At 39.4% G+C, this 14809-nt stretch overlaps 1 protein-coding gene across 1 annotated transcript; it reads right to left on the minus strand.

The window, feature by feature from the left end:
• Positions 1 to 7466: 7466 nt before the first annotated feature.
• On the minus strand, positions 7467 to 14339 carry LOC123694508 (integrin-linked protein kinase). Its single transcript, XM_045639963.1, has 8 exons — positions 14066 to 14339; positions 13207 to 13372; positions 12673 to 12857; positions 12153 to 12322; positions 11277 to 11422; positions 9301 to 9525; positions 8751 to 8939; positions 7467 to 7851 (listed from the first exon to the last, which is right to left on the minus strand). The coding sequence occupies exons 1-8, from the start codon at positions 14152 to 14154 to the stop codon at positions 7663 to 7665; spliced, it is 1359 nt and encodes a 452-aa protein (XP_045495919.1). The 5' UTR covers positions 14155 to 14339; the 3' UTR covers positions 7467 to 7662.
• Between the last annotated feature and the right edge of the window lie 470 nt (positions 14340 to 14809).

A 14809-nucleotide genomic window follows, 5' to 3' on the forward strand; every position in this document is an offset into this window, starting at 1 on the left:
TTTTAACACTACATTATATACCTATTCATATTATTATTTAGCCTTCTGGTACAAAAGGTAAATTGTATTACTTCATACTATTTGAAGTTGCATTGAAAATGGAAAAAAATGAAAGGAATATAAATTATTTTTACTCGCACATTTTATTAAATATTTATAAATTATTACCTATTCGCTTACAAAAATACAATACTTATGAACTATAGTAAATGTTACAAAAGTAAACACAAGGAACTTGTATTGGAATGGTTTCATTCTTAATGTATGAGTATATCTTGCACTGTTTTCAAGAAAATTCTGTTTTTACCTTTTCGCAATGTCTTACAAGATCTTTTAGTTTGTAAACCAAATCCTGGATCTGCTGCGTTCCACATGTAAATCGAATATCTTCTTTGTCGGTTTTTAGTACGATAGTATATAATAAATTATCCGAACCCACGCCTGGTGTGTTCGTCAACACTTCAAGTTTCCATTCTACATCTGTTATTTTAGGCAAGAAGTTCGAATCACTGGTGGTATCCATGTTATAATCATTAACTAATTTGTTGCCGGTTTTATTTGATTAATAATGCAATTTCGGCATCTTAATAATTCCTTGAATCAGTTAACAATAACGAAAAATAAAGTAAATAAACAAAATGACATAGCGTTGATTAATTATCACAGATCTCAGATGGATCTCAGATCTAACGATCTAACCAAAAAATTTTAACATGACGTAGGTAATGACAGATGACAGAACTCTTCTCAATTATTGACTATAGGTAGCTGTCAGCCACACTGTCAGCAGTCACTGACATAATTGATAATAAATTGCCATTTTGAAAAAGGTACGGTCTATAATCTATATCACAGAAGAGTAAAAACAAGTGAAACAAAATATAGAAGTGGAAGTAGGCGTGGCCCGATTGTCACTAGTATGGGAGCTCCTTGGGAGCTCCCCTTACTAATTACTATAAGTTAAGTTACGTTACCGACCGCGACAGTGGTTTTCATACTAATTGTGACAATAAAGCACTTTTACGACTTTTATTGATACAAAACTATATTATACATATTATAGGTATTCTTATACAGTCTACATCACTCAGGCATCATGTATAATACCAACGTTGAAATAACTTTAGAAGTCGGTGCAGTAATTCTTGAGATTAACGCGTTTAAACAACAAAAAATCTCTTCACTTGTATTTAAGTATTAGATTAGATTCTTTCAACGCCCTGATTTACACATCGTCTGCTCTCAAAATATTTTTGCAAATATTTTATGTTGTTGTGCCTCTTGACTAGGTAACTTTCCAAGTTTTTTTTTTTAATCAGGCTAGTAGTGGATAAGATAAGCGTGGTTCAATCATATTTACAAAGCTTTTCAGTTTTATATTAATAAGCAAATATAAATTTATAAAGAATAGAAAAAATTCGATCACGAGGCGGGACTTGAACCCGCATCCTTCGCGCCATTCCGGGGCGGATGCCTAACCAACTCAGCCACTCGTGACCCGCCTGAGCAATCGAATTTATTCTATCCTTTCAGTTTTATGTGTCTTAAGGGACACACCGCGCGCCATCTATTGAGATGATTTAACAACCATTTCAACCAATATGAAGCACTTTTCAGTGAATACAATATTGTAACGATGGAACACGACCTTTTCTTGAATTTATATTTTTTGGTTTTTATGGCATTCAAATGCTTTATAAATATAAATTTATAAAGAATAGAAAAAATTCGATCACGAGGCGGGACTTGAACCCGCATCCTTCGCGCCATTCCGGGGCGGATGCCTAACCAACTCAGCCACTCGTGATGCGGGTTCAAGTCCCGCCTCGTGATCGAATTTTTTCTATTCTTTATAAATTTATATTTATAAAGCATTTGAATGCCATAAAAACCAAAAAATATAAATTTAATAAGCAAAGTTAAAAAGAACTCCTAAAATTGTTTACATAGAACAAAAGAGTGCGTGCGCGCACGCGTTCGCGCTCGCGTTCGCACTCGCGTTCGCGCTCGCGTTCGCACTCGCGTTCGCGCTCGCGTTCGCACTCGCGTTCGCGCTCGCGTTCGCACTCGCGTTCGCGCTCGCGTGCGCGCTCGCGTTCGCGCTCGCGTTCGCACTGGCGTTCGCGCTCGCGTGTGCGCTCGCGTTCGCGCTCGCATTCGCGCTCGCGTTCGCACTCGCGTTCGCGCTCGCGTTCGCGTGCGCGCTCGCGTGCGCGTTCGCGTTCGCGGTCGCATTCGCGCTCGCGTTCGCGCTCGCGTGCGCGCTCGCGTTCGCACTCGCGTTCGCGTTCGCGTGCGCGCTCGCGTTCGCGGTCGCATTCGCGCTCGCGTTCGCGCTCGCGTGCGCGCTCGCGTTCGCACTCGCGTTCGCGTTCGCGCTCGCGCTCGCGTTCGCGTTCGCGTGCGCGTTCGCGTTCGCGTGCGCGCTCGCGCTCGCGTTCGCACTCGCGTTCGCGCTCGCGTGCACGCTCGCGTTCGCGCTCGCGCTCGCGTTCGCGCTCGCGTTCGCGTTCGCGAAAATTAATAACAAGTCTAAGTTTACAGAATAGCATACAAAACTTTAATCTCTGGGCCTGTAGACAAGTGGCAGAAACGCTAGAGAATAGAATCCGCTATTGATACTAATTGATATCCCACCAAAAACATAAATGTAAAAATTGGAGCCGAGTTCAGTTTTTAGTTTTTACATTAATGTTTTTGGAGGGATATCAATTAGTATCAATAGCGGATTCTATTAACGCGAACGCGAGTGCGAACGCGAGCGCGAACGCGAGCGCGCACGCGAGCGCGAACGCGAGTGCGAACGCGAGCGCGAACGCGAGTGCGAACGCGAGCGCGAACGCGAGCGCGCACGCGAACGCGAACGCGCACGCGAACGCGAGCGCGAACGCGAGCGCGCACGCGAACGCGAACGCGCACGCGAACGCGAGCGCGCACGCGAGCGCGAACGCGAGCGCGAATGCGACCGCGAACGCGAGCGCGCACGCGAACGCGAGCGCGAACGCGAACGCGAGCGCGAACGCGAGCGCGCACGCGAGCGCGAACGCCAGTGCGAACGCGAGCGCGCACGCGAACGCGAACGCGCACGCGAACGCGAGCGCGCACGCGAGCGCGAACGCGAGCGCGAATGCGACCGCGAACGCGAGCGCGCACGCGAACGCGAGCGCGAACGCGAACGCGAGCGCGAACGCGAGCGCGCACGCGAGCGCGAACGCCAGTGCGAACGCGAGCGCGCACGCGAACGCGAACGCGAACGCGAACGCGCACGCGAACGCGAGCGCGAACGCGAGCGCGAACGCGAGTGCGAACGCGAGCGCGAACGCGAGCGCGCACGCGAACGCGAACGCGCACGCGAACGCGAGCGCGCACGCGAGCGCGAACGCGAGCGCGAATGCGACCGCGAACGCGAGCGCGTGCGCGTTCGCGTTCGCGTGCGCGCTCGCGTTCGCGCTCGCGTTCGCACTGGCGTTCGCGCTCGCGTGCGCGCTCGCGTTCGCGCTCGCGTTCGCGTTCGCGCTCGCGTTCGCGTGCGCGCTCGCGTTCGCGGTCGCATTCGCGCTCGCGTTCGCGCTCGCGTGCGCGCTCGCGTTCGCGTGCGCGTTCGCGTTCGCGTGCGCGCTCGCGTTCGCGCTCGCGTTCGCACTCGCGTTCGCGCTCGCGTTCGCGCTCGCGTTCGCGTGCGCGTTCGCGTTCGCGTTCGCGTTCGCGTGCGCGCTCGCGTTCGCACTGGTGTTCGCGCTCGCGTGCGCGCTCGCGTTCGCGCTCGCGTTCGCGTTCGCGCTCGCGTTCGCGTGCGCGCTCGCGTTCGCGGTCGCATTCGCGCTCGCGTTCGCGCTCGCGTGCGCGCTCGCGTTCGCGTGCGCGTTCGCGTTCGCGTGCGCGCTCGCGTTCGCACTGGCGTTCGCGCTCGCGTGCGCGCTCGCGTTCGCGCTCGCGTTCGCGTTCGCGCTCGCGTTCGCGTGCGCGCTCGCGTTCGCGGTCGCATTCGCGCTCGCGTTCGCGCTCGCGTGCGCGCTCGCGTTCGCGTGCGCGTTCGCGTTCGCGTGCGCGCTCGCGTTCGCGCTCGCGTTCGCGTGCGCGTTCGCGTTCGCGTGCGCGCTCGCGTTCGCGCTCGCGTTCGCACTCGCGTTCGCGCTCGCGTTCGCACTCGCGTTCGCGCTCGCGTGCGCGCTCGCGTTCGCGCTCGCGTTCGCACTCGCGTTCGCGTTAATAGAATCCGCTATTGATACTAATTGATATCCCTCCAAAAACATTAATGTAAAAACTAAAAACTGAACTCGGCTCCAATTTTTACATTTATGTTTTTGGTGGGATATCAATTAGTATCAATAGCGGATTCTATTCTCTAGCGTTTCTGCCACTTGTCTACAGGCCCAGAGATTAAAGTTTTGTATGCTATTCTGTAAACTTAGACTTGTTATTAATTTTCATAATTCCGAAAATAATTCAAGTAAAATAAGTAAATATATTACATTACGTTAATAAGTTACTATATAATTCGAGTAAATGTCTGATAAGTTAATTATAATGGTGTTCGAATCACTCAAATTATTCCTATACATAGATGTTTTGATTCGAATAAATCTGAAAAATGATCTGACGAACGGCAACGAGAAAAGTGTATTATTGCTTTTAATAAAATATTTTGAGATATATGTGAGAAATATTGTCTCCAAAAATCTCCTCCAGGGGGGCCCCCAGACGATGGGGGGGCCCTGGGCACTGTGCCCCTATGGTAAAGACGGTAATGAGTGAAGGTGATAAATAAAGAAATCCAGTTTATAAAAAAGTTAGTTTATTTAATTTTTTTAAATTACAATATTACATATAGTTCAGGATACATCACCCATTTTTGCAAGTGACTACTAACAAGCTGATTTTCCGTTTGTAGCTTTATTTTGATGAGACACCGAATAATTTCGTGTACGAAACTCTCGATTGTGGTAGCTAACAGAGATAACAAGGATAAAATTTTTTGATTTGATGGTTCTCAAATATTTATTACGCAATTTGTAGGACAATATGTCTGTTGAATTATATAAACATTAACTAAGTGAAAACAAAAAAATCAGCTTGTTAGTAATCATTTATAATGACCTCGTTATCGATACACTTTGGAAAGGGGGACTCTTTGAACCAACCATAGATTTTGTAGGACAAATATTTTTTCGAATAATTTAGGTAATTATCTTGAGATTGAACAAAAAAAATTCAGTTAGTAATAAATATTTGAGAACCATCAAATCAAAAATTTTTATCCTTGTTATCTCTGTTAGCTACCACAATCGAGACTTTCGTACACGAAATTATTGGGCGTCTCATCAAAATAAAGCTACAAACGGAAAATTAGTAAAAAAATGGGAGATGTATCCTGAACTAATAAAAATAATTCTTATAGCCTACGGTGTAATAACTATGTTAATATATATTTATGTATCAAAGCAAGACACATTTAAAGCGTTTATTCATGTATTACATTTCAAGGCACATTACTTATTGGCATAGATTAATAATTTAGAAAAATAATAAATTATTCTGTTACATTTTTTTAATATTTCGTATCTATAACATATATAATAATTATCCTTTTAACATATTATTAGTACACAACAATAACCTCCAAAGTAAATTATATATTTTTTACACTATATTTTTTTAATATTATGTTAAATGTAAATCTTATTCTACCGTGAGGTTCATAAGTTTGTAAATTGCACTTTGTACCTCTTTTAATTATTTAGATAAAACAACACAATGGATAAAAATAATTGTAATTTGTGGAAATAGATCTAATTTCATGTCTATTTATTTTTAAGGGCTGTTTATTAGCACCATTTCGTAGAAAAAATTAGAATTAAAAAAACCATACAAATTCATAAATTATTACACAACCTTAATCTAACAACATATTAAATACTGGCAGTTACAATAATTAAAACACAAAGATACATAGATCTAATAATAATAAAAATCTTTTTAGTATAAAATATGTGAAACCTGATGACCTGTTAAGTTTATATAATCCTAAGAAAGATTATAAGAAAGGTTTTATAACAAAAAAAACAAAATGAATGTAAACATAATATTATCATGATACTTCTTTTAATAAGTTTCTTATTAAAAATGGTATACATACATACGTATGTAATAATTAATCTATACATATAATAAATCTGTAGAAGGGTCAATTCTGTACATTGAAAATATTGAAAAAATAAATAGCAGGGGGTGTTACTGGATCGATACCAAACCCAAATATGTGATTAAAAAAATTTTTGTCTGTCTGTCTGTCTGTATGTGAAGGCATCACGTGAAAACTAGCGGTTCGATTTCGATGAAACTTGGTATAATTATACCTTATTATCCTGGGCGTAAAATAGGATACTTTTTATCCTGGAAAATACGTAGAAAAAAAATAATCTTAATTTTTCAGTTTTATCCATAGACGTTGTTCCGTAGAACCGCGAACACACGTTGCGTATTATTATAGGCCTAACCGTATTTGGGAATTGGGTCCAATAGATATTTATAAGATGTTATTGACAGAGGTACTCAAAATGGAGAAATAACCATCCACGCGAAGACCGACATCCGCGCGGACGGAGTCGCGGGCGGAAGCTAGTACGTAATAATTCTGTTTATGGCCCTCATTGGATTGTTAGACATACATTGCTTAATTATATACCTATTGTATATGAAACAAGGAGATTAAGCCAATCGAGCATAAAATAATAAAAATTTGTAACCTTGTCGTTCGAAAGTCCGATTTACGTAAAGCCTCGTAATATTTTATTGAAATTAATTTGAACCATGAATTTGTGCATTATACAAAAAATTAATATTATACGATATTTGTACCAAATCATTTATCTGAAAAACAAAACTTGTATCCGTATTGAATAAATAGCTTAATTTATTATGGCAACTGCATTAATACATTTTCTCCAGTTACTAGAATTAATTTTTCAATGACTACTTATCATAATCTCTTTTATGAAAATCCACATCATTCTTTTATTTTTTGTTTTAAATTCATAAGAATAGGACTTGTATACAAAATGTACTAGGTCATTGAAAAATTAACACTATTATCTAATGCCTCCTCTACACTACACACTCGTTCAACTTCGCGAGGAGCACATTCGACGACGCGGTTGGCGCAGTGGTAAAGTAACTGCCTACTGAGCCGACGGTCCCGGGTTCGATCCCCGGTCAGGGCAAATATTTGTGTGATGAACTCAATTATTTGTTCTTGGGTCTGGGTGTTATTATCTATATATGTATTTATTAATTAAATATTATATTTATCGTCGCCTAGTACCCACAACACAAGCCTTAATTGAGCTTACTGTGGGACTAGGTCGATTTGTGTAATAATGTCCTATAATATTTATTTATTTATTTATTATTTATTCGTTCATATTCAGAACGAACTTCGGGTAACTTCGTGCCCTTTGACTCGGGCGCAAAAACCGACAACAAACGGAAGTCGGCCGAGGCGAGGTAAAGTTGGACGAAGTAAGACGAACTGCCTCTCTACATTATTATATTCGTCTAACCTCGTTCAACTTCGCGAGTAGTGTAGAGGAGACATAAGAGAATTATACTTGCCTAAACGATTTGCGCCAATTTCGTATAGGCAAGACTTACAATGTTGCCAGTTTAACGTTTCATTTTCTCCAAAATCGGCAGAATCATTTCGAAAGATGGTCGTTTGCCGGGGTCTTCGTTCATGCAGATTTTGATCAATTTCGAGATGTGAGGCGAAATGCCGGGTGGAATGGTAACTCTGAGCCCTTCGAGGGCTATTTTCATGCCGCATTCCATTGGAGACAGGTCAGCGAATGGCACCTATAAATTGTAAAACATAATTTTATTTATTGTTACCCTGTCATTTCGCCAACCATTTTGCTGTGATAAATCAACCGCTTTTTTAATTTAAATTATATGAAGTGAAATCTCTAGAAATAAAAAATATAATGATTATTTTGTTTATTTATTATATATTTACTTTTATCGTTTCCACTATTCACTGCTTTATTGGTGGAGACTTGGTAGAACAGCTAAGCAAAGTGCGCAGGTGTCATAGCATCGTGTATCATCCACTCGCTTTTATTCCTATACTCACCTCTTTGATATTCAATTATCGAAACAGCTTAGAGCACAGGCAGATTAAATTGGTCTGCCTTTGGATATCTATATGGTCAATCAAATCCACCTCTGTTGTTTCCTCCGTCTATAAACAATAGAATCGCGTCCTCTATAGTCTATACTCACCTCACTGGTAGCTATAGTCCATAAACAATAGAGTCACGTCCTCTATAGTCTATACTCACCTCTCTGTTAGCTATGGTCCATAAACAATAGAGTCTCGTCCTCAATAGTCTATACGCACTTCCCTGCACGTCCATAAACAACAGAACCACGTCATCTATTATCTATAGTCTATACCCACCTCTCTGGTGGCCACCGTCCAGAAACAATAGAATAACGTCATCTAAAGTCTATTTTTTCCATAATGTACGGATAACACATACATTTGTTAGTAGAATAAGAAATAATATATACTAGCGGTCCGCCCCGGCTTCGCCCGCGGTACATATTCACGTTTTCTCTACATAAGAACCATCCTCGTACTTCAAGGAACATAATAAAAAAAAGAATTAAAGAAATCGGTTCAGCTGTTCTAAAGTTATGCGCTTACCAACACATTTTGGTATTCATTTTTATATTATAGAAGATATATCCACCTCTCTGGTAGCCAGCTCCCACAGCAGCACGGCGAAGCTCCACATGTCTGCCGCCTCCCAGTTGCGCTTGGAGCACGGCTTCGTCAGGGCTTCGGGCGACATCCAGCCCGGGGCATACACTCGCCCGCGCTCTTGGAACGAGAACTTCGAGTCCGCCATGTTTATGCGAGCTGTTAGGTCCTCGTCGATCTAGGAATGATATATTTTTTTTAATTTTAGAAGAAAAAATGTTTTTTCATGTAAATTTTTGCATGAAAAATGACATGGCATACAAAATATTACCAAAGAAATGAACTACACAAGAGAAATTAATGAAAGACATGCAATCAAAATCAAAAAAAAATATGTCATCAGAATTAACACAAAAAAATATTTTAGACATTTAAGACTGTAAATTATTATAGAAAAGTGCGGGCTGCAGTTTTTACGGCTTTATTTCGAGAAAAAAATGCATACACATACTAAAAATTAAAATATCACAAATGACACATTTATTCACTCATCAAATAGCAACCGCAATCAAAAGCAAACCACTAAAATTCGTACTCACCATAACATGTTTACTATTCAGATGATACGTAGGCAGTACGCGGTCTCTTTGCAACGAATGCAAGTACGCCATACCCGCAGCTACATCTCTTGCGAGACGGAGTGCTGCAGCTGCATCCACTACCACCCGCCCTCCAGCACCACCGTGCAGTAACGAGTATAGAGATCCCCACGACATATATTGTGATATCACCACTAGAGACGGTGGGGATACGCAGCAACCCACCTAGAAACAAGGATACAACATTCTAAAACAACAATATGACGTAAAAATAAAGAGTCATGACGTAGAAATATGCTAAATGCAAATTTATAGTGTCCACTACAACGCGCCCTCCAGCACCACCGTGCAGTAACGAGTACAGATATCCCCACGACATGTATTGCGATATCACCACTAGAGACGGTGGGGATACGCAGCAACCCACCTACAAACAACATACGAGATCTTTAGAAAACAGGCAATAAAAAAATATATTCAAGAATCAGTATATAGTGTCCACTACTACGCGCCCTCCCGCACCAACATGAAGGAGTGATATCACCACTTAAGATGGTGGGGATACGCAGCAACCCACCTAGAAACAAGGATACAACATTCTAAAACAACGATATGACGTAAAAATAAAGAGTCATGACGTAGAAATATGCTAAATGCAAATTTATAGTGTCCACTTCAACGCGCCCTCCAGCACCACCGTGCAGTAACGAGTACAGATATCCCCACGACATATATATTGTGATATCACCACTAGAGACGGTGGGGATACACAGCAACCCACCTAGGAACAACATACGAGATCTTTAGGAAACAGGCAATAAAAAAAAATATTCAAGAATCAGTATATAGTGTCCACTACTACGCGCCCTCCCGCACCAACATGAAGGAGTGATATCACCACTTAAGATGGTGGGGATACGCAGCAACCCACCTAGAAACAAGGATACAACATTCTAAAACAACGATATGACGTAAAAATAAAGAGTCATGACGTAGAAATATGCTAAATGCAAATTTATAGTGTCCACTTCAACGCGCCCTCCAGCACCACCGTGCAGTAACGAGTACAGATATCCCCACGACATATATATTGTGATATCACCACTAGAGACGGTGGGGATACACAGCAACCCACCTAGGAACAACATACGAGATCTTTAGGAAACAGGCAATAAAAAAATATATTCAAGAATCAGTATATAGTGTCCACTACTACGCGCCCTCCCGCACCAACATGAAGGAGTGATATCACCACTTAAGATGGTGGGGATACGCAGCAACCCACCTAGAAACAAGGATACAACATTCTAAAACAACGATATGACGTAAAAATAAAGAGTCATGACGTAGAAATATGCTAAATGCAAATTTATAGTGTCCACTTCAACGCGCCCTCCAGCACCACCGTGCAGTAACGAGTACAGATATCCCCACGACATATATATTGTGATATCATCACTAGAGACGGTGGGGATACACAGCAACCCACCTAGGAACAACATACGAGATCTTTAGGAAACAGGCAATAAAAAAAAATATTCAAGAATCAGTATATAGTGTCCTAGTGGACACTAGTCGTCTACGCGCCCTCCCGCACCAACATGCAGGAGTGATATCACCACTTAAGATGGTGGGGATACGCAGCAACCCACCTTAATATTAAGTAATGAGTGAAATTTTTAAATTAACATGGTTTAGATATTCCACGTAAAACAAAAGCAAGTAATGACAATTATTGCGATAATACAATTTTTACGACACAATAAATAGCCTAGAATCAGATCACAGTAAAAATTAACTTCATTTTATGCTTACAAAAACAACATCTGTAACAGGATCTGAATTATTATTTTTATAAACTTTTAAGAAATTTGGACAGGATGTCTAAAATAATAAGCTTGTAATTGTTAACTTTTAAAATTTTTTTGTCAATTTCTATATAAATAAATTATAGAAATTAAATATTTCTTTCTTACCACAGGCAAAATGTTGGGATGTGAGAAGATCCTCAATTTCGGGAACTCTTCGTTGAAATCTCGTTGTATTCTAGGCGTGCATTCACGCACGGCTACAATTTTCGCTACTATATCATTCTTCTGCCAACGACCGCGCCATGTTTCACCTTATTAAAAAAAAGGTATATATTTACACAGATAATATCATACTATAGATATTATTATAGAAGAGATATTAAAATGAAAAACCTAAATATGCCGTAACTTATCTGGAAACAACGATTAAAACATTTATGTTGACTTCAAATAACAAAAATTATAACATCAATAGGAAAAGCTGCAAAAATGCTACAAATTTGATTCTTGTATAGGGCGCAGACGCGTCACCTCATGACGTAGAAAAACCACAGAATACATAATAGTAGCTAAACGCTACAGAACGGACACTCTCCACCTCCCGCCAAAATTAAACACTTACCTCACCCCGCACGATCAGCCTAAAAATGGTCCGTATTTGTCTGCAAGGACGATACGCAACGAAGATTGACAACATTAATCAAATTGACTTAAAGTAATTTTATTATTTTGGATTTGTGATTACCGTTTTTCGTAGAAATTGGTTAGATATTGTGCTGTTTACGGATGTATTTCATCAGAAAAACGCGAAGTTTTTTTTTAGCTAGTCACAAATGTGCCAACCATAAAGCGTTTACACACACATTTGCAGTCTCTACAGTGTGACTGTCAAAACGATAATTTTGTATGGAGTGTCCGGGGTGTGGAAAAACATAAAAATATGTATTTTATATGTAAAATTACAATTGCAACATGCAAATAATTATTTTTTATAAATATGACCACAAAAATTTTGAACAGATAAAAACCAAAATTCTTCACCAGATGGCGTGACAGCAATACGAGTGTGCAAAGCCAGCTCGTTGATGTTGATACCCTTGTGACGAGATAATGTTGCGTCCCTGCTTCTTGTCTTAAGACCGAGCCACGATTGATCCTTGAATTGAATCTTCTTTAGGTCCTGCCCTTGGTTCACTGCTAGCTCATGGAGTCTGAAATTTTTTGAAAAGATATTTGTATCATTGTGAATGAGTGAAGTATTGTATACTTCAAGTATTCAGTTTAATAAAAGTTCAATGAAGTGATGTTTTTTTTTTTTAGTAACCTTAATATTAGAAAGCTCATCAAATAATATTACATTAATTAATACATATTTCAAATTCATTATCATACTTTTTATAGTTATTTATTTGGTCAAATTATAATACCATTTTAATAGACATATTACATATAGCTTTGAATCAATACTTAGGATTACCTAATTAGATTAAATATGATTAGCTCTAATTCCTAATCTAAACACTGACTTAAACATTGTTAAAGTTCTTGCACACAACCTTACCTCTGCACCAATTGTCCCTTGTTCTTATCTAACGGTGTATCACCATCCTTATTAGCCAGCGAGACGAGTGCACCAGCCAGCACCAAATCCTCCGCGATCGCACTGTAGCCCCAGAAGCACGCGTAGTGTAGCGGCGAGTTGCCGTGCTCGTTTGTGAAGTTGACGTCCACACGGTTTTGTAAGAGCTGGAATATAGATGACAATGAGTATGTGGTTCTATAAGTTTGTTTGCTTGTTTTAATCAAGAGTTGATGGAAGACTTAAACTCTTACTATTACTACAATAATTCCAAGAACATATTTAATGAAAGGTTAAATTTAAAAATTATAATTATTTATGTATTTCTGTTTAACTGTAAAATCTATTAAATTCAATGTAAAAAAACCTAAATAATCATAATTAATTGATGATCATTTCTCGGATTAGGAATTGTATAAATTGTCCTTAAATAAAGTAGACAATTACTGAAACTATTCATATAAATAAAGCACTACTTATCTAGTAAGTTAATAAACTCATTAACAATCTTATTACCAATTGAACTATAGGCCTATGCCCATGTGCAGCGGCCAGGTGCAGCGGAGTATCATCACCCATATTTGTGACATTAATTCTGGCTCCTCGTTTCATGAGCATCTCCACAATTTTGATGTGACCCTCTTTGCAGGCCCAGTGTAAAGGGCTGAACCCATGGTCATCTCTGGAATATAAAAAATGATCGTAAAGTTTTTATATAATGGTTAACTTTATAGGCAGAGCAAGCCTAAATGGATTGCTAAAACAATTATTGATAAATTTTGATCTCGAAATTTAAAAATTTATGTGTGTAAAAAAAATTATAAAAATAAAATATATATTTATAAACCATAGGTTCATTATTAAATCGTTATGTTTAAATTGCCATTAGCAAGATAAGTGCAGTAAGAGGAAAAATATCCCATTATATTTCCAGAAGTTCCAGGAAAATTGGTTGTTAATGATTCATTCAATAGTACCTATTTCATTTACAATAATTTTCTTCAAATATCTTTAATCTTTTATCACCTGCTGGTTAATTAAGCAAATCATACCTGAAGCCATAATTACCTAAATCATTTTTAAAAATAAATTATTCTATATTAGTGGTAGGAATGCTTTTTGAAAAACAATTACTTGAATGATAAAATATTACACACTCGCTTTTATGTGAAATAGTAATGTGTAATGAAGATTTAATAATAATTATAATTAGTAAAATATTTTTGTTAAAATAAAAAATAAACAGTAGTGGCACACCTTGGATTGAGTAATATTGTGGGCGATGTTTGCGTACGTTTCTGACCTTTTATGGATAGCAAGGACATTTATATCAATATTTATTGATTTATAAGGGTTTATTATAATGGTAACTTACCCCTGATTCATATCATGTTCAGTATCATCCAGCCAGACTCGCACCTGCAAAGCATTTCCTTCCCTGCACCACTGAAATATATCTTCCATGATTTAGAACACTTAAACTGGGACAATACTAACAAAACTTCACTATTTTATGTATTTTCATAAGAATGTTATCACAACAATATTAAGTAAACGAAATAAAGTAAAATCATATACAAAAATAATTAATCAAAATAACTACGGATGGAGTCATTCATTAGATTTGACTTTGACAGTTTCGCAATCTCCCAAAATAACATTGTGGTAATGCAACCATCTGATAAAAGTGTCATGTTTTATTTTCCATCTCTTTTTATCACAGAGACCGCAGTTGAAGAATTTGTATTCGCTATCACTCTTCTCTGTATACCTTTTATTGGTCGGATTATAATGTGGCCCAATTAGTCATTTCATTGCCAGTACACAAAAAGTATTATTTTCGTCATTTTCTGATTGTTACAATATTGGTTGTGAACTACTATATTACTTGCTCTGTGGTGAACACTTTACTGTTCTGTGGTTGTGAATAAATTGTTTGAATATTATTATCAAAAACTCATAACATATTCTTGATGAATGCTAAACTTTGGTTATATTCATTACTAGCGGTCCGCCCCGGCTTCGCCCGTGGTACATGGTTACGTTTTCTCCACATAAGATCCATCCTCGTACTTCAAGAAATATAATAAAAAAAGAATTATCGAAATCGGTTCAGCCG

This window comes from Colias croceus, chromosome 9, assembly GCF_905220415.1.
Source record: "Colias croceus chromosome 9, ilColCroc2.1".
Lineage (NCBI taxonomy): Eukaryota > Metazoa > Arthropoda > Insecta > Lepidoptera > Pieridae > Colias > Colias croceus.

Excerpts from the sequence above, each read along its gene's own strand:
- LOC123694508 (XM_045639963.1), bottom strand. The coding sequence starts at position 14,154 with ATGGAAGATATATTTCAGTGGTGCAGGGAAGGAAATGCTTTGCAGGTG. Across the intron at positions 12,858-13,206 it reads ATAGGCCTATAGTTCAATTG|CTCTTACAAAACCGTGTGGA; the intron begins GTAATAAGATTG and ends TCTATATTCCAG. Across the intron at positions 8,940-9,300 it reads TGAATAGTAAACATGTTATG|ATCGACGAGGACCTAACAGC; the intron begins GTGAGTACGAAT and ends TATCATTCCTAG.